General features: G+C 48.1%; 2 protein-coding genes across 3 annotated transcripts in view; one reads left to right on the forward strand and one right to left on the reverse strand.

Annotated features, from left to right (window-relative positions):
* Positions 1 to 2,881, reverse strand: part of parp8 (poly (ADP-ribose) polymerase family, member 8) — a 171,958-nt gene extending 169,077 nt beyond the window's left edge. The window contains exons 1-2 of the mRNA XM_056273523.1: positions 2,754 to 2,881; positions 2,164 to 2,218 (exon numbers count right to left, since the gene is read on the reverse strand). Of these exons, the coding sequence (XP_056129498.1) occupies positions 2,164 to 2,218; positions 2,754 to 2,844 (146 nt within the window). The 5' untranslated portion in view covers positions 2,845 to 2,881. The remainder of the gene's footprint in view (positions 1 to 2,163; positions 2,219 to 2,753) is intronic.
* Positions 2,882 to 2,885: 4 nt separating this feature from the next.
* fam151b (family with sequence similarity 151 member B) overlaps positions 2,886 to 13,084 on the forward strand; it is a 49,279-nt gene continuing 39,080 nt past the window's right edge. The window contains exon 1 of one of the 2 annotated variants that reach the window (XM_056273550.1): positions 2,886 to 3,204. In XM_056273550.1, the coding sequence (XP_056129525.1) occupies positions 3,171 to 3,204 (34 nt within the window). In that variant the 5' untranslated portion in view covers positions 2,886 to 3,170. Of the gene's footprint in view, positions 3,205 to 4,773; positions 4,789 to 13,084 lie in introns of those variants that run through there. The other variant, XM_056273569.1, reaches the window with a different exon arrangement.

Raw genomic sequence — 13,084 nt, forward strand, 5'->3', positions numbered from 1 at the left:
GGGCTCAGGAGATTATGGATGTTATGGAGGTTATGGGGGTTCAGGAGGTTATGGAGGTTCAAGAGGTTCTGGAGGTTCTGGACAGAGTAGGGACCGCTGGCACAGTAAACTGTGGGCTAAGGTCTAAGTTTGACATGGGGCCAACTGGTGTTTAAACATATTACAAACTTGCTCTTTTCTCTTTCTTTTGAAGATCTCAGAATTACTAATGTCATGTCAATTTACAACTGTGTACACGATGACCAAGCCAAATGTCCCGTGTTGCAGACAGGCGTACATCTGGCTACTGCAGTAGACTTTTCCCAGAAGAAATCCTGTCCTGTGAGGATGTGGATAAAATTATGTAGTAGAGATGCAAGTTCTGTATTTCACTTAACACTAACACAACCAACAATTTGTCTGCATATGACCCCATATATACACAAAATACTGGCAACGAGTTCAAGAAAAGAATACCTTGAAATATTTGATATTACAATAGTAATTTGGGTAGACAGGAATGTGGGAGGACGGTCACCGTGAAGAGACGGGGAGGAAAGCTCGACTGTTCTGCAGTGTAAAAGCCTGTATGATGCCGTCTTCCTCATGAGCATGACCCACATGTTCCACCATGTACAAAAAGCATGGAAAGAATTTGTACAACTTCGCTTACCTACAGCTAATATCCTGAGAATCGTCATATTTCTTTAACTTACTCACACATCCCATTTGAAATGAACCAGAGTAGCCAGAGCTACTACATCTTCCACCATACCAAGAACAGCTGGTGCAACATGGTGTCGCTGTCAAAGAGTAACTGCAAACTTCAATAAGAGTTTTTTTTTTTTTGGTGGAAAACTTAATTAAGTGGCTTTATTTCAAAGAAAGTTACCAGTCCTGCATGAAATGTCAACATTTCTGTGCATCTATGATACTTTCCACATTTCCTACGCTATAAATGTCAATGCTGCATGCCCACTGGTTGAATTCTGCAGTAGGCATGCAGTACAAAATATTTGCATGTCCAAATATTTTTATCTACAGACACGTCACACGGAAGGAATGAACATTTCCGCTCTGATCAGAGACAGTCATGATCTCTACCAACCACTCCCCAACTCTTGTTGATATTAAAACCTTCCACTCTGCAAGTTGTCTCATTTCTGAGCATTTCTCTCAAAGAGAACCAGTCAGAGCACGCTGGGTAGTACGTCTTCGTAAAGGTACTTCCCAAGCTTGACTTGCCATATCTGCTTTCTAGCCACAACTTCCTCTAGATACATCTTCACACCAACAACTACCTGCTTTCTTCTTTCACAACTGGCTGACATACTGAAAACACGAGACACAATGTGCTGTATATTTATCTATTTTCCCCCGGGGAAAGTCTAGTCATAAGCACTCTCGCTTGAGTAGTAAAAGGTACTGCAAATACTTCCCCCTCCCACCTCCCCCTAATCCTAAGATCTTCTTTCACTGCTAAATGTGTTTCTTGAAGAAAAATCATTTTGGACTGTATATTTTTCAACAACCCCATCACTTGTTTGACCTTTCTGATCCTTTGCAATCTTCTGCAGTTCCAAGAAGTAAACTTAACTTCTGGTCTACCAGTCATAACTAGTCATTCCTAATGGATTTCTCATGGAAAGACTCAGAAACGTACCTTTAACTAAACAAAAAGTAACAAATACGAATGCTTCTAATCACATCAAACCCAATATACAACCCCAAAGCCCTGGAACCCCAACCCTGTTGAACATCCCAGTAGAGCTGAAGACCACTCCACAAACAGTGAGGAGAAGTCAAGCATTGCCATCCACTATCTCCCTAACATAACCTCTCACCCCTTTAATTAAGACAAGCAAACCTCCCAAAAAACAAGTCGACCTATCGAGCAACATGTTATAGAGTATGAACAACTACTGCCCTTCAAGGCCTCTAGTAAACACGTTTGTCCACATACAAAAGAATCTTGTTTTTTCTTCTCCCTCCCCCCTTTCTTTTCTTTTTTAGTAACCAATAAATGGAGTTAATAATTCATTCCCAATTCTTGATATCTGTCAATTATTGTCTTAAATAAAAGTGACAGGAGATATCAAAAGCATGTGTTTGTGTGTAAATCTTCAAGACTGTAGCTTTAAGCTCCACACAACAGCAACATAAGGTGACTGGAAAATGGCTTACCTTTTGGATCCTTTACAGTATGTGAAAGTGAATGTGGCATCGGTGTATCTGAAATCTGAAATTGAACAAAAGAAAAAAGAAAATGAAGTAGAATAAAGAAAAAGTTGATAGCTGATGAAGCAGGTGCCACGACCACAGGAAGGCCTCATCAGGTGCAGTTTCCATGGCAACATTAAAAGGGACCATGTTATGGAGACAAATTGCTAAAGGCATACAAAACACATTAGGCCTAAACATTATGCAGTACAGTTGGGGTTTGAACATTGTCATGTGCATTCATAAAGACTACATAGCTTGATTAGCTCCATGTTTAAGCTAGGCCATGTATCTATTTTAGTGACAACAACCAGCAGCACATCAGTGTCTCTTGCTCAGGCTCACGTTGCAAACGATTCAACATTTCTGACACCAATCCATCTCATTCCCTAAAAATTTGCTTTTATATGCTACAAGCTACAGAACATGAGCTCTGTTCTCCAAATGGAAGTTGTCATCCTTTTCCAGCAGCAACATCTGCCCAGATGAGACGCTCGTGCACCGCGCGCCCCGGCGGAGGAAGTCCTAGTTAATGTCATTTAACGGGAACTCACCAGAAAACAGGCAGTCTTTCTCGGCCTTGCACCTCTGAATAACGATGTCGACGTCTTTTTGTATTCGCTCCTGCCTTGAACACATCCCCATGAAATAAAGCCCGCTGGAGTAGCTGCGTTCTGGCTTCTTCCCCGTCTCCCCTCTTTCCAAGCAACAAGATAACACCCGTGAAGATGTGATGTGTCCTGAATCCCCGGGCGGTTCTGGCGTGGCTGGCAGGGTCGTGGCTGGATCGGTAAAGCAAGTGTTCGCAACGAACGACGGCGGTCTCAGTTCCGGGAGGCTAGCATCTCGGGAGGACGATCGATTATAGAAACGCTGCACGGGTTCATCCGGAAACCGAAGCGACACTTTAACGCCTTCCCTACGACTGGAGATCCGGACTCGACTCCTTCATTGATGTTCCGAAACCGATAATGGCGATGTGTCCGTACTGCGAGACTACGAGAGGTGAGCCGCCGCAGGTCTTAAAGTGAAACCAACACCTTGCCAACACGAGCGACACGGAGGAAATAATGGAGCTCTTTTTTCTGAAGCGCACGGTTCAGCTATTATTTGGGTTCGATGCTAGACAATAACAAACCATAGTTGCCGTCATTAAACTCGTCAGTGACTATTTATCATGTGTACCGAGACGTCGGTGGACCGAGAGGAAGAGCTCCGTGTAAGCGTTCGATCATTATTCTATTTTGCTTTTCCTGTATTTACGTCATATGGAGCTGGTTATACGGACGCGTGCGCAAACGTTCTGATCAAACGGTTGTAGGACGTGTGTCGGGGCGGGGGGGGGGGATTGACCCACTCAGTAGTTAGAATCGACGAACACATCTCCATCAATCTTGTGTATGGTGACTGTTAAAGGATACAACCTGGCAAGTATCATCCAAGCATTTAATAAGTAAGAAGCTATTTTGCCCAGTGTTCAATCTGACAATTCAATTAGCCGCTGCCCAGGTGTATGATGGGAGTGCCACGTGCAGCGCTCACGCTGTCTCCGGGCTCCGCTCTCTGCACCTGTCACTCAGGTGAAGGTGATGAAACTAGGAGGCACCAGTATTTGGGTGTGTTCCAGAAAGTAGGATTTGCGAGTTAACGGGGATCTTTTAAACGCAAAATTCAGGGAAATCTGGAATGTTCGATTCCAGACATAGAGGACAGAGTAGGTTCAGTTCAGTTACGGTGACAACTTGTGCTCTGAAACGAACCTGGAAAACTGAAGGTTTGTTTGACTCATCGTCGTCGTCATCATCAGTTAAACCCGGTCACGCCCACAGTATTTAAGTTGCAGAGAATTCGGTCAGACGTTTCATCTGTTTCGATAACGTCGTGCCCTTTCACTGAGGTCCGAGGCTCAAATCATTCGCCGATCACGGGTTAGTAGACCCCTCTCTCTCATCATCATCATCATCATCAGCCGCTTCTCCGGGGTCGGGTCGCGATGGCAGCAAGCTAAGTAGGGCACTCCAGATGTCCCTCTCCCCAGCAACGCCCTCCAGCTTCTCCCGGGGGATCCCAAGACGTTCCCAGGCCAGATCGGACATGTCGTCCCTCCAGCGAGTTCTGGGTCTACCCTGGGTCTCTTCCCCGTTGGTCCTCCTGGACCAGTCTGCGATGCCGGAAGTCGGCACGCCCGGGTCCGCGCTTTTGCCTGCCGCCCGGCCTGCATTGCACCTGACCCCAGTGCTCGTCCCCGCGGGTGGCGGGCCCATGGGGTTGTTATTAGACCTCGTTGTGATAGTGTTTTCCCTCACGGTCAATAATCGACCTCAACAACCTTCTTAAACCTCACATCCTGAACGCCTCTTATGGATTTGCGCTCACGTCGTTACAAACTCCGCACTGCCCTTCGGTTTTTGTTTTTTGCCCATGTCAGCTTTCTATACAACACTGGAGATGCTGAACACATCTGGAGACCAACGGATCCAGGTCCATCTGAAAAGTGTGCCTTACACTGAATTACTTCCTGCACATTTCCGGTGTTTTCCCAGGACATAAAGCAGAAAGGGTTATCAGAGGAACTCTGCAGAATAACAGGTTGGTTAATCTTGTGTAAAAAATCTGAATGAGTGGTTTAAGTACTGTGCCTTTTGAACAGTGAATAACAACATTTCAGGATTTTCAGATGTAATTGGCAGTATGGACGGAACACAGAGTCCTGTTAAAAGTCCACGTGTGAGCGGAGGAGATTATGTTCATCTGGCATCTGTCCGCGGTATCAATGTGCAGAAAGGTTTAAATGTCCAAGTCAAATCTTTAGTCCAGATTATGTAATGCAACTCATTCTCTATTGTCAAGATAATGTGATGCCATCCACATCATCACAAATGTGGAAGTCGATTGGCCAGGGTCTGCACATATTTCGAGGGTGTTTCATGAGTCCACCTTGTACAACAAATCTGAGCAAGGTAAATTACCTTTCAAATAGTGACCGATGCTTCAATTCTTATGGAATGACCGCGGATAACTAGACTCGCTGGCCCTTGGCTAACGGGTAGGACCCTTTAGTCAACTGGTTAAAGTAGTCACCCATGGTGTGGGAGACCCGGGTCTGCATCCCGGTTGCCCCCTGAATTCGCTACACAGCACAACACGACATCGCGACACCGCTGTTTGAGACAGACTATGCTCAAGTGGCCCTCATGCACCATAGCGAGGATATGCGCCTGAAGGACACATGGGGCCACAGTGCAGAGCCCGCGAGCGATGCAGGTGTCATTTCAACACAACAATTCGTCCTTGACCCTGAAGTAAGGGAGCAGCACGTCTGGTGCACTTGCCGGCCAGCTCTGCCTGATGTAGGTCGAGAGTATAGAGAGGATAGGATCGTCAGCTGCGGGATCCTGGAGCTCCCGCAGGGACACCATCTCTTGAAGGGGTGTGTGGAGGAGCTGGACGAGGTCATGCTCGGCCTGGTCCCGTTCGGGGCCCAGAGGTGGGGCTGAAGGTGGGCTGGGGACCGAGCGTGATAGCAGGTCAGCCACCACATTGTCCCGGCCTGGTGTGAACTGCAGGCGGAAGTTGTACTGTTGCAAGTGGTCGGCCCAATGGTGGAGACGGAGTGGTTTGTGGCCGGTGCCTGATGTGGCCAGCAGGGTGGTGAGGGCCTGGTGGTCTGTCCTCAGCGGGAATAAGCATCCGTAGAGATACATGTGCCAGCGCTCACATGCCTAGAGGCACGCTAGGGCCTCCTGCTGCCCCACCAAGTACCTCTGTTCTGTGGGGCTGAGAGCTCATGAGGCGAAGGCAATCGGCCTCTCGATCCCATCTTGTAGCTGGGACATCACAGCACTAATGACTGTGGCGGAGATGTCGCATGTCATAAGGGTGGGCCTGGCCAGGTCAAAGTTACGCCAGAACTGGTGATGAGGTGAGCTGAGACTTCAGGAGGCGCACGGTGTCCGAGCAGGCAGGTGTACAGAGCCAGGGCTCGCCATGTTTCAGTAGCTGTAGCAGTGATACAGTTGAGTACTGTGGCAGGAGCGGAGGCAGAACGCCGTCATGCCCAGGAAGGAGGCCAACTGGGCGGTTGAGGTGGGCTCCGGGACCTGGTGGATGGCCTCTGTGTTCGAGTAGAGTGGGCACATGCCGTCAGCCAAGAGGCGGGACCCCACAAACTCAATGGCTGGGGCAGCAAAGACACACTTCTCGCCATTGAGTGTGAGGTGGTGCTTGACTATCGCACTGAACACGCTGTGGAGGCGCTCGTTGTGGCTCTCAATGGTGGCCTCATGCACCACAATGTCATCACACCTGGCCACACCTGGAATTCCAGTGAAGATGGAGACCATGATCTTTTGGAAGCAGCTGGAAGCAGAGCTTAGGCTATGTGTTTGTAGTGGAAGACCCCTTTGTGGGTGATAAACACAGTGAGGTTGCAGCTCTCAAGGTGTAGTGGCACCTGGGAGATAGCCCTGGCGGAGGTCCAGTTTAGAGAAGACCGTGGACCCGTGGAACTGAGCAGTGAGATCTTCTGTCGTTGGCACGGGATAGTTGTCAGGGATGATGGCCTTGTTTACCGCTCTCAAGTCCATGCAAAGTTGCAGCCCCCCAGACTTCTTCTTCGCCACCAGCAGGTTGGAAATCCAGGGCGATGCGTTCACCTGCTCGATGATGTCGCCGTCGAGAATGCTCTGTAGCTCAGCAGAGATGTCATGGCGGAGAGCCAGGGGAGAGCGACAGAGAGGCTGGAGGACAGGTGTCACTTTTGGGTCTAACAGGGGCTGGTGAGTGAACAGCTCGAGGCAGCCCACACCACTGAACAGCGCAGGCCACAGTTGCTGCCATGGGATGGCCATGGTGTGAATCTCTGAGCCAGTGGTGTCCAACAGGGTGAAACCGAGGCCGTTGAATAGGTCGAGGCCTAGGAGGTTGGTCCCGTGGCGTGCCATATTGAACCTGAAGACAGGCAGTGTCTTCTCTCCATATTTCACCAGCAGCTGGAGGGAGCCCACGGTGTCAATCTCAGAGTTGACATAACCACGCAGGGTGGTGGTGGGTGGGCCACAGTGGCTCATGGGAGAAGGACTGAGTAATTTGCCAGGTTCAGAAGGGACATTGTGGCTCCAGTGTCCATGAGGAGGGACAGAGCGACATCACCAACCATCAATGAGCATGTTTTAAATGGTACTCATCCTGAGCTGACATTGTGGATGATTGTGGTAGGTGGCTGGGAGGCTCTAGCTGGGGCAGACCTACAGACTTTGTGGAAGTCATTCTGCTTTCTACAGTTGGATCATGTTTTACCATGGGCAGGGCAGGTCGCTCGATGGTGTTTTAAGCCCCCAACATACTTCTTCAAGGCAGCACTGCATGGAAGGCACTCCCCGGCCCTACAGTTTCAGCCAATCACAGCACTGGCGCTAACCCTAAACCTAACCAGTGCGGTGATTGGATGAAACTGTTGGGGGCGGGGAGTGCCTTCCATGCAGTGCTGCCTGGAAGAGTACGTTGGGGGGCTTAAAACACCATTGAAGGGGCAGATCTGAGCTCTAGAGTTGTGTGTAGACGAGCCACAATTCCCACACGTCTGGTGCGGGCGGTCACGTGACTGAGAGGCTATATCCACCAGGACTCTTCCTAGAGCTGGCCGCCCAGCAAAACTGAGCAATCGGGGGAGAAGGGTCTTGGTCAGGGAGGTGACCAAGAACCCGATAGTCACTCTGACAGAGCTCCAGCATTACTCTGTGGAGATGGGAGAACCTTCCAGAAGGACAACCATCTCTGCAGCACTCCACCAAACAGGCCTTTATGGTAGAGTGGCCAGACGGAAGCCTCTGCTCAGTAAAAGGTACATGACAGCCCGCTTGGAGTTTGCCAGAAAGCACCTAAAGGACTCTTAGACCATGAGAAACAAGATTCTCTGGTCTGATGAAACCAAGATTGAACTCTTTGGCCCGAATGCCAAACGTCACGTCTGGAGGAAACCAGGCACCTCTCCTCACCGTGCTAATTCCATCCCTACAGTGAAGCATGGTGGTGGCAGCATCATGCCGTGGGGATGTTTTTCAGTGGCAGGAACTGGGAGACTAGTCAGGATCGAGGGAAAGATAAATGGAGCAAAGTACAGAGAGATCCTTGATGAAAACCTGCTGCAGAGCGCTCAGGACCTCAGACTGGGGCAAAGGTTTACCTTTCAACACGACAGCGACCCTAAGCACACAGCCAAGACAACGAAGGAGTGGCTTCGAGACACGTCTGTGAATGTCCTTGAGTGGCCCAGCCAGAGCCCAGAACTGAACCCCATTGAATATCTCTGGAAAGACCTAAAAATAGCTGTGCAGCGACGCTCCCCATCTAACCTTACACAGCTCTAGAGGATCCCCAGAGAAGAATGGGAGAAATACCCCAAATATAGGTGTGCCAAGCTTGTAGCTTCATACCCAAGAAGACTTGAGGCTGTAATCGCTGTCAAGGGTGCCTCAACCAAGTACTGAGTAAAGGGTGTGAATACTTATATACATGCAATATTTCAGTTTTTATTTTTAATAAATTTGCAAAAATTTCTACAAAACCTCTTTTGCTTTGTCATTATGGGGTATTGTATGTAGACTGATGAGGAAAAAAAGGAATTTAATCCATTTTGGAATAAGCCTGTAACATAACAAAATGTGGGGAAGGTGAAGGGGTGTGAATACTTTCCAGATGCACTATATATATATCCTTGAATTATTATGGTGAATACAACATTTATTTTGAATTGTACTGAGCATACTGAATGTAAGATTTAAAGTTTGTTAAGATACCTGTTCATCTTACCTGTTTGAAGGATAGACCTCATTTGAATAATTCTGTTTATCACATGATAAAAGAAGGGCGGCAGGGTGGCGCAGTCGACTCGCAGTCCAACCTCGGGACATCCCCCGAGGTTGGACTACCCTGGGGCTCGAACCCAGGACGTCTCTGTGTGGAGTTTGTATGTTCTCCCCGTGTCTGTGTGGGTTTCCTCCAGGTGCTCCGGTTTCTTCCCACAGTCCAAAGACATGTAGGTCAGGTGAATCGGCCGTACTGAATTGTCCCTAGGTGTGTGTGTGTGTGTGTGTGTGTGTGTGTGTGTGTGTGTGTGTGTGTGTGTGTGTGTGTGTGTGTGTGTGTGTGTGTCGGCCCTGTGATGGCCTGTTTGCCTGTCCAGGGTGTCTCCCCCCCTCCCTGCCGGACAGTATCTGCTGGGATAGGCTCCAGCATCCCTGCGACCCTGAGCAGGATAAGCGGTTTGGATAATGGATGGATGGACATGATAAAAGAATTGGCGTTGTCATGTTTACATCGTTGCCATAGCATATTGTCAGTGTTCAGAATAATATCTGTTGATATGTTGTTTACTTACTGAGGGTCGCTGAAATTGATTGACCTAATGCCAGTGTTTTGTTATGTTACACAGGAACTTTGTTTTATTCCTGTAACCAGTCATGTTGTAGTTGATCCGACAGGATACGACGTGTTATGCACTTGCGCAGGCAATGAAAAAATTATTAGAGATGTCAGGAGTGAGGGCAATAAAAGGAATCAGTTTGTCGAACACGTTTGAGAGATTTGTTGATACACAAATGTTACACCAGATACTTGTGAATATCTCCATGCTCACAGCCATGATGCCCCTACCAATGCCCTGGGCTGAACCAGGCTTTGATGGATCAGCGTCTGCATGGAGTCTGTGTTCACCGATGCCTGATATAAACCCCTCTTTCTTATGTACCAGCACGCTGTATTTCCCTTCCGAACCGGGCGAGGGGGCTGACGACCCAAGAACCCGGACCACCTGACCCACCTCCATTAATGGACACTCTCTCTGCCAGTGGCCAGGCTCCAAGCACTGCCAGCACTCCTGGCCTGAAGTTGAAGGAGCCCATACAAAGTGGCTCAACAAGCTAAAAGAAATGTATGCGGCGGCACCAAGAGAACTGCAAAACCTAAGAGACACACTGTGGGCCTGTCGACACAAGGCTTGTCATATTCTTCTTCTTTCTTTTTTTTTGTTGATTTTTTTCCCCTTTTCCATTTTAGAATTGTATTGCACCCTACCCCAATGCTCATCCCCATGGGTGGTGGGTTCATGGGGTGGTGGCTCCATGTTGCTTTTTCGGGCTGGGCCTGACCAGGCCCCATGGGCCAAGGCCCGGCCACCAGATGCTCGCCGGCGAGCTCCCTTCGCAGGTTGTGGGAAGAAGTAGTTGTGGTGAAGAGGGAGCTGAGCCGGAAGACAAAGCTTTCAATTTACCAGTCAATCTTCGTTCCAACCTTCACCTATGGTCATGAGCTTTGGGTAGTGACCGAAAGGTTGAGATCGTGGATACAAGCGGCTGAAATGAGTTTCCTCCGTAGAGTGTCTGGGCTCAGCCTTAGTGAAGGGTGAGGAGCTCGGACATCCGGAGGGAGCTCGGAGTAGAGCCGCTGCTCCTTCGCATCGAACGGAGCCAGTTGGGGTGGTTCAGACATCTGATTAGGATGCCTCCTGGGAGCCTTCCTTTGGAGGTTTTCCAGGCACATCCAACAGGGAGGAGACTCCGGGATAGACCCAGAACTTGCCGGAGGGACTATATGTCCAATGCGGCTTTGGAACGCTTTGGGATCCCCCAGGAGGAGCTGGAGAGCGTTGCTGGGGAGAGGGATGTCTGGAGTGCCCTACTTAGCTTGCTGCCACTGCGACCCGACCCCGGAGAAGTGGCTGATGATGAGATGAAATGAGTTTTTTTCCCCCTTTTTCTCCCCAATTGTATCTGGCCAATTACCCCACTCTTCCGAGCCATCCCGGTCGCTGCTCCACCCCTTCCGCTGATCCAGGGAGGGCTGCAGACTACCAAATGTCTCCTCCGATACATGCGGAGTTGCCGGCCGCTTCTTTTCACCTGGTAGTGAGGAGTTTTGCCAGGGGGATGTAGCGTGTGGGAGGCTCATGCTACCCCCCCCTCCCCAAGTTCCCCCTCTGTTCTGTGCAGGTGCCCCGACCGACCAGAGGAGGTGCTAGTGCAGCGACCAGGACACATACCCACATCCGGTTTCCCACCGGCAGACACGGCCAGTTGTGTCTGTAGGGACACACGACCAAGCCGTAGGTAACACGGGGATTTGAACCAGCGATCCCCGTGTTGGCTGGTAGGCAACGGAATAGACTGCTACACTACCTGGACGCCCTTGTCATGATAGATCGTGGTTACCGGTGTCCTTGAGAAATAGATGAGGAAAAGAGCGGTGATAGGTCAGTTGAAGCACGAGGCCTGCTAGCTTAAATGGACCTGCAGTTCACGGGACGTCTGGCTGCTCTGACTGGACTTTTTGGTGAAGCAAGATGCCTTTCTGATGCTCCCCAGTCTTCAAACCTTGGTTTAGGTTTAGCTGTGGCTCCAGGTTAGCTCTGGTCTTTAAGAGTCTCTTGTACAGACTCTTAAAGACTGTAGGGATGAAACCTACTCTGAAGAGCTCTGGAAACGAGTGGTGCATATACTGCTGAACAACACAATATTAACACAGAACCTGCACCCAAAAGAAAGAATATGCAAATCACAAGGTTGGCTGGACATAGAGTCATGGTTCAAGTAGGTGGAGCAGAACATGGACGCTTTTCATACGGGGATGTTTTATCCTGTCCTTGATGATATGCTCACTGAGATCAGCAGATGTTTCTCTAAACCAAACTGTGATGTAACGAAGGGCGTTCAAGCCTTAAAATCCCACAAATGCTACATTTTGTGATGAGGAATCTCTTTTTTCCTACGCATCTATTTATGAATGCAACACCGAGGAACTCAGACATTAATTACACCAGTTAAAAAGAATCCTAGAGAGGAAAATCCAAGCGGGCACAGAGAAACCCTCTGTCTAGCTGCTAGCATACACATCACGAAATTAACTGAGCAATATCATGAGGTGTTTCATTTCTGTAGATGGTGTAAAGTAGTGGTCATCATACCTGTGAGTACAGCCGCACGTGAGAGGAGCTTCTCAGTCCTCCATCTCATTAAAAGTTACTTGAGGTCAACCATGGACGATGACAGATTGTGTTTTGAGTGTGGAGTCTAGACGAGCCACGTCCCTTGACTTAGATGAATGTGTGAATCAGTTTGCCTTAAATCACAGCATCCGCAGAATACGACTTTTGTAGGTCTGTTTGATATGTGTCTTACATGTAATTATCTTATGTAATTTAAATTGCAATTATCTTATTAGCTGTATCACCCATTAGAAAAGCATAACTTTAACAACCGTTCCAGAACTTTTTTTAATCAGTTGAGGTTTACATATAAAGAGCTTATTATATATGAGTCCTCATGGTGTACTTCTACATGGCAATCACAGTTGCCTGCATAAGCAAATGATAAGAGTGAGTGACCAATAAAATTTACTACTTGGCCTACAGCAATGTGGTACACATAAAAAAAATTAAGATAAAAAATTCTGTGCCACCCCAATGTGAGTAATGGTCTCAGCCTTTCCAACCATAGAAAATTTGCCTGGCTCCGGCACGGACCAGCTGATGTGGAATTTATAGGAAATTAAGTTGTAAATAAATGTTCAAAATAGGCATTAAAGTAAAGAAAAAATTAAAATAGCTATTAGTAAATCGGAAGCAAAAAGGTTAGGCAAATACCAAATTGAAAGGAAGTGGCAGGCATTATGGACCATTTATTTATTCAACCTTAACCCGGTGGTCGGTAATACAAGCTCTTGATGGAGAAATAAGAGAAGAAAATGTCATCACTAGGTTAAAACCTGGACATATGGTACTAAATATAGCTTTATTTGTCATTAATAAACATGAATCCGATAGGCGTGACAACTGTGGTGAGGAGGAAACTGTAAATCATGCCGTTAAAAATTGCAGAAAATGTGATAGTAA

This window comes from Lampris incognitus, chromosome 1 (genome assembly GCF_029633865.1).
Source record: "Lampris incognitus isolate fLamInc1 chromosome 1, fLamInc1.hap2, whole genome shotgun sequence".
NCBI classification, from domain to species: domain Eukaryota; kingdom Metazoa; phylum Chordata; class Actinopteri; order Lampriformes; family Lampridae; genus Lampris; species Lampris incognitus.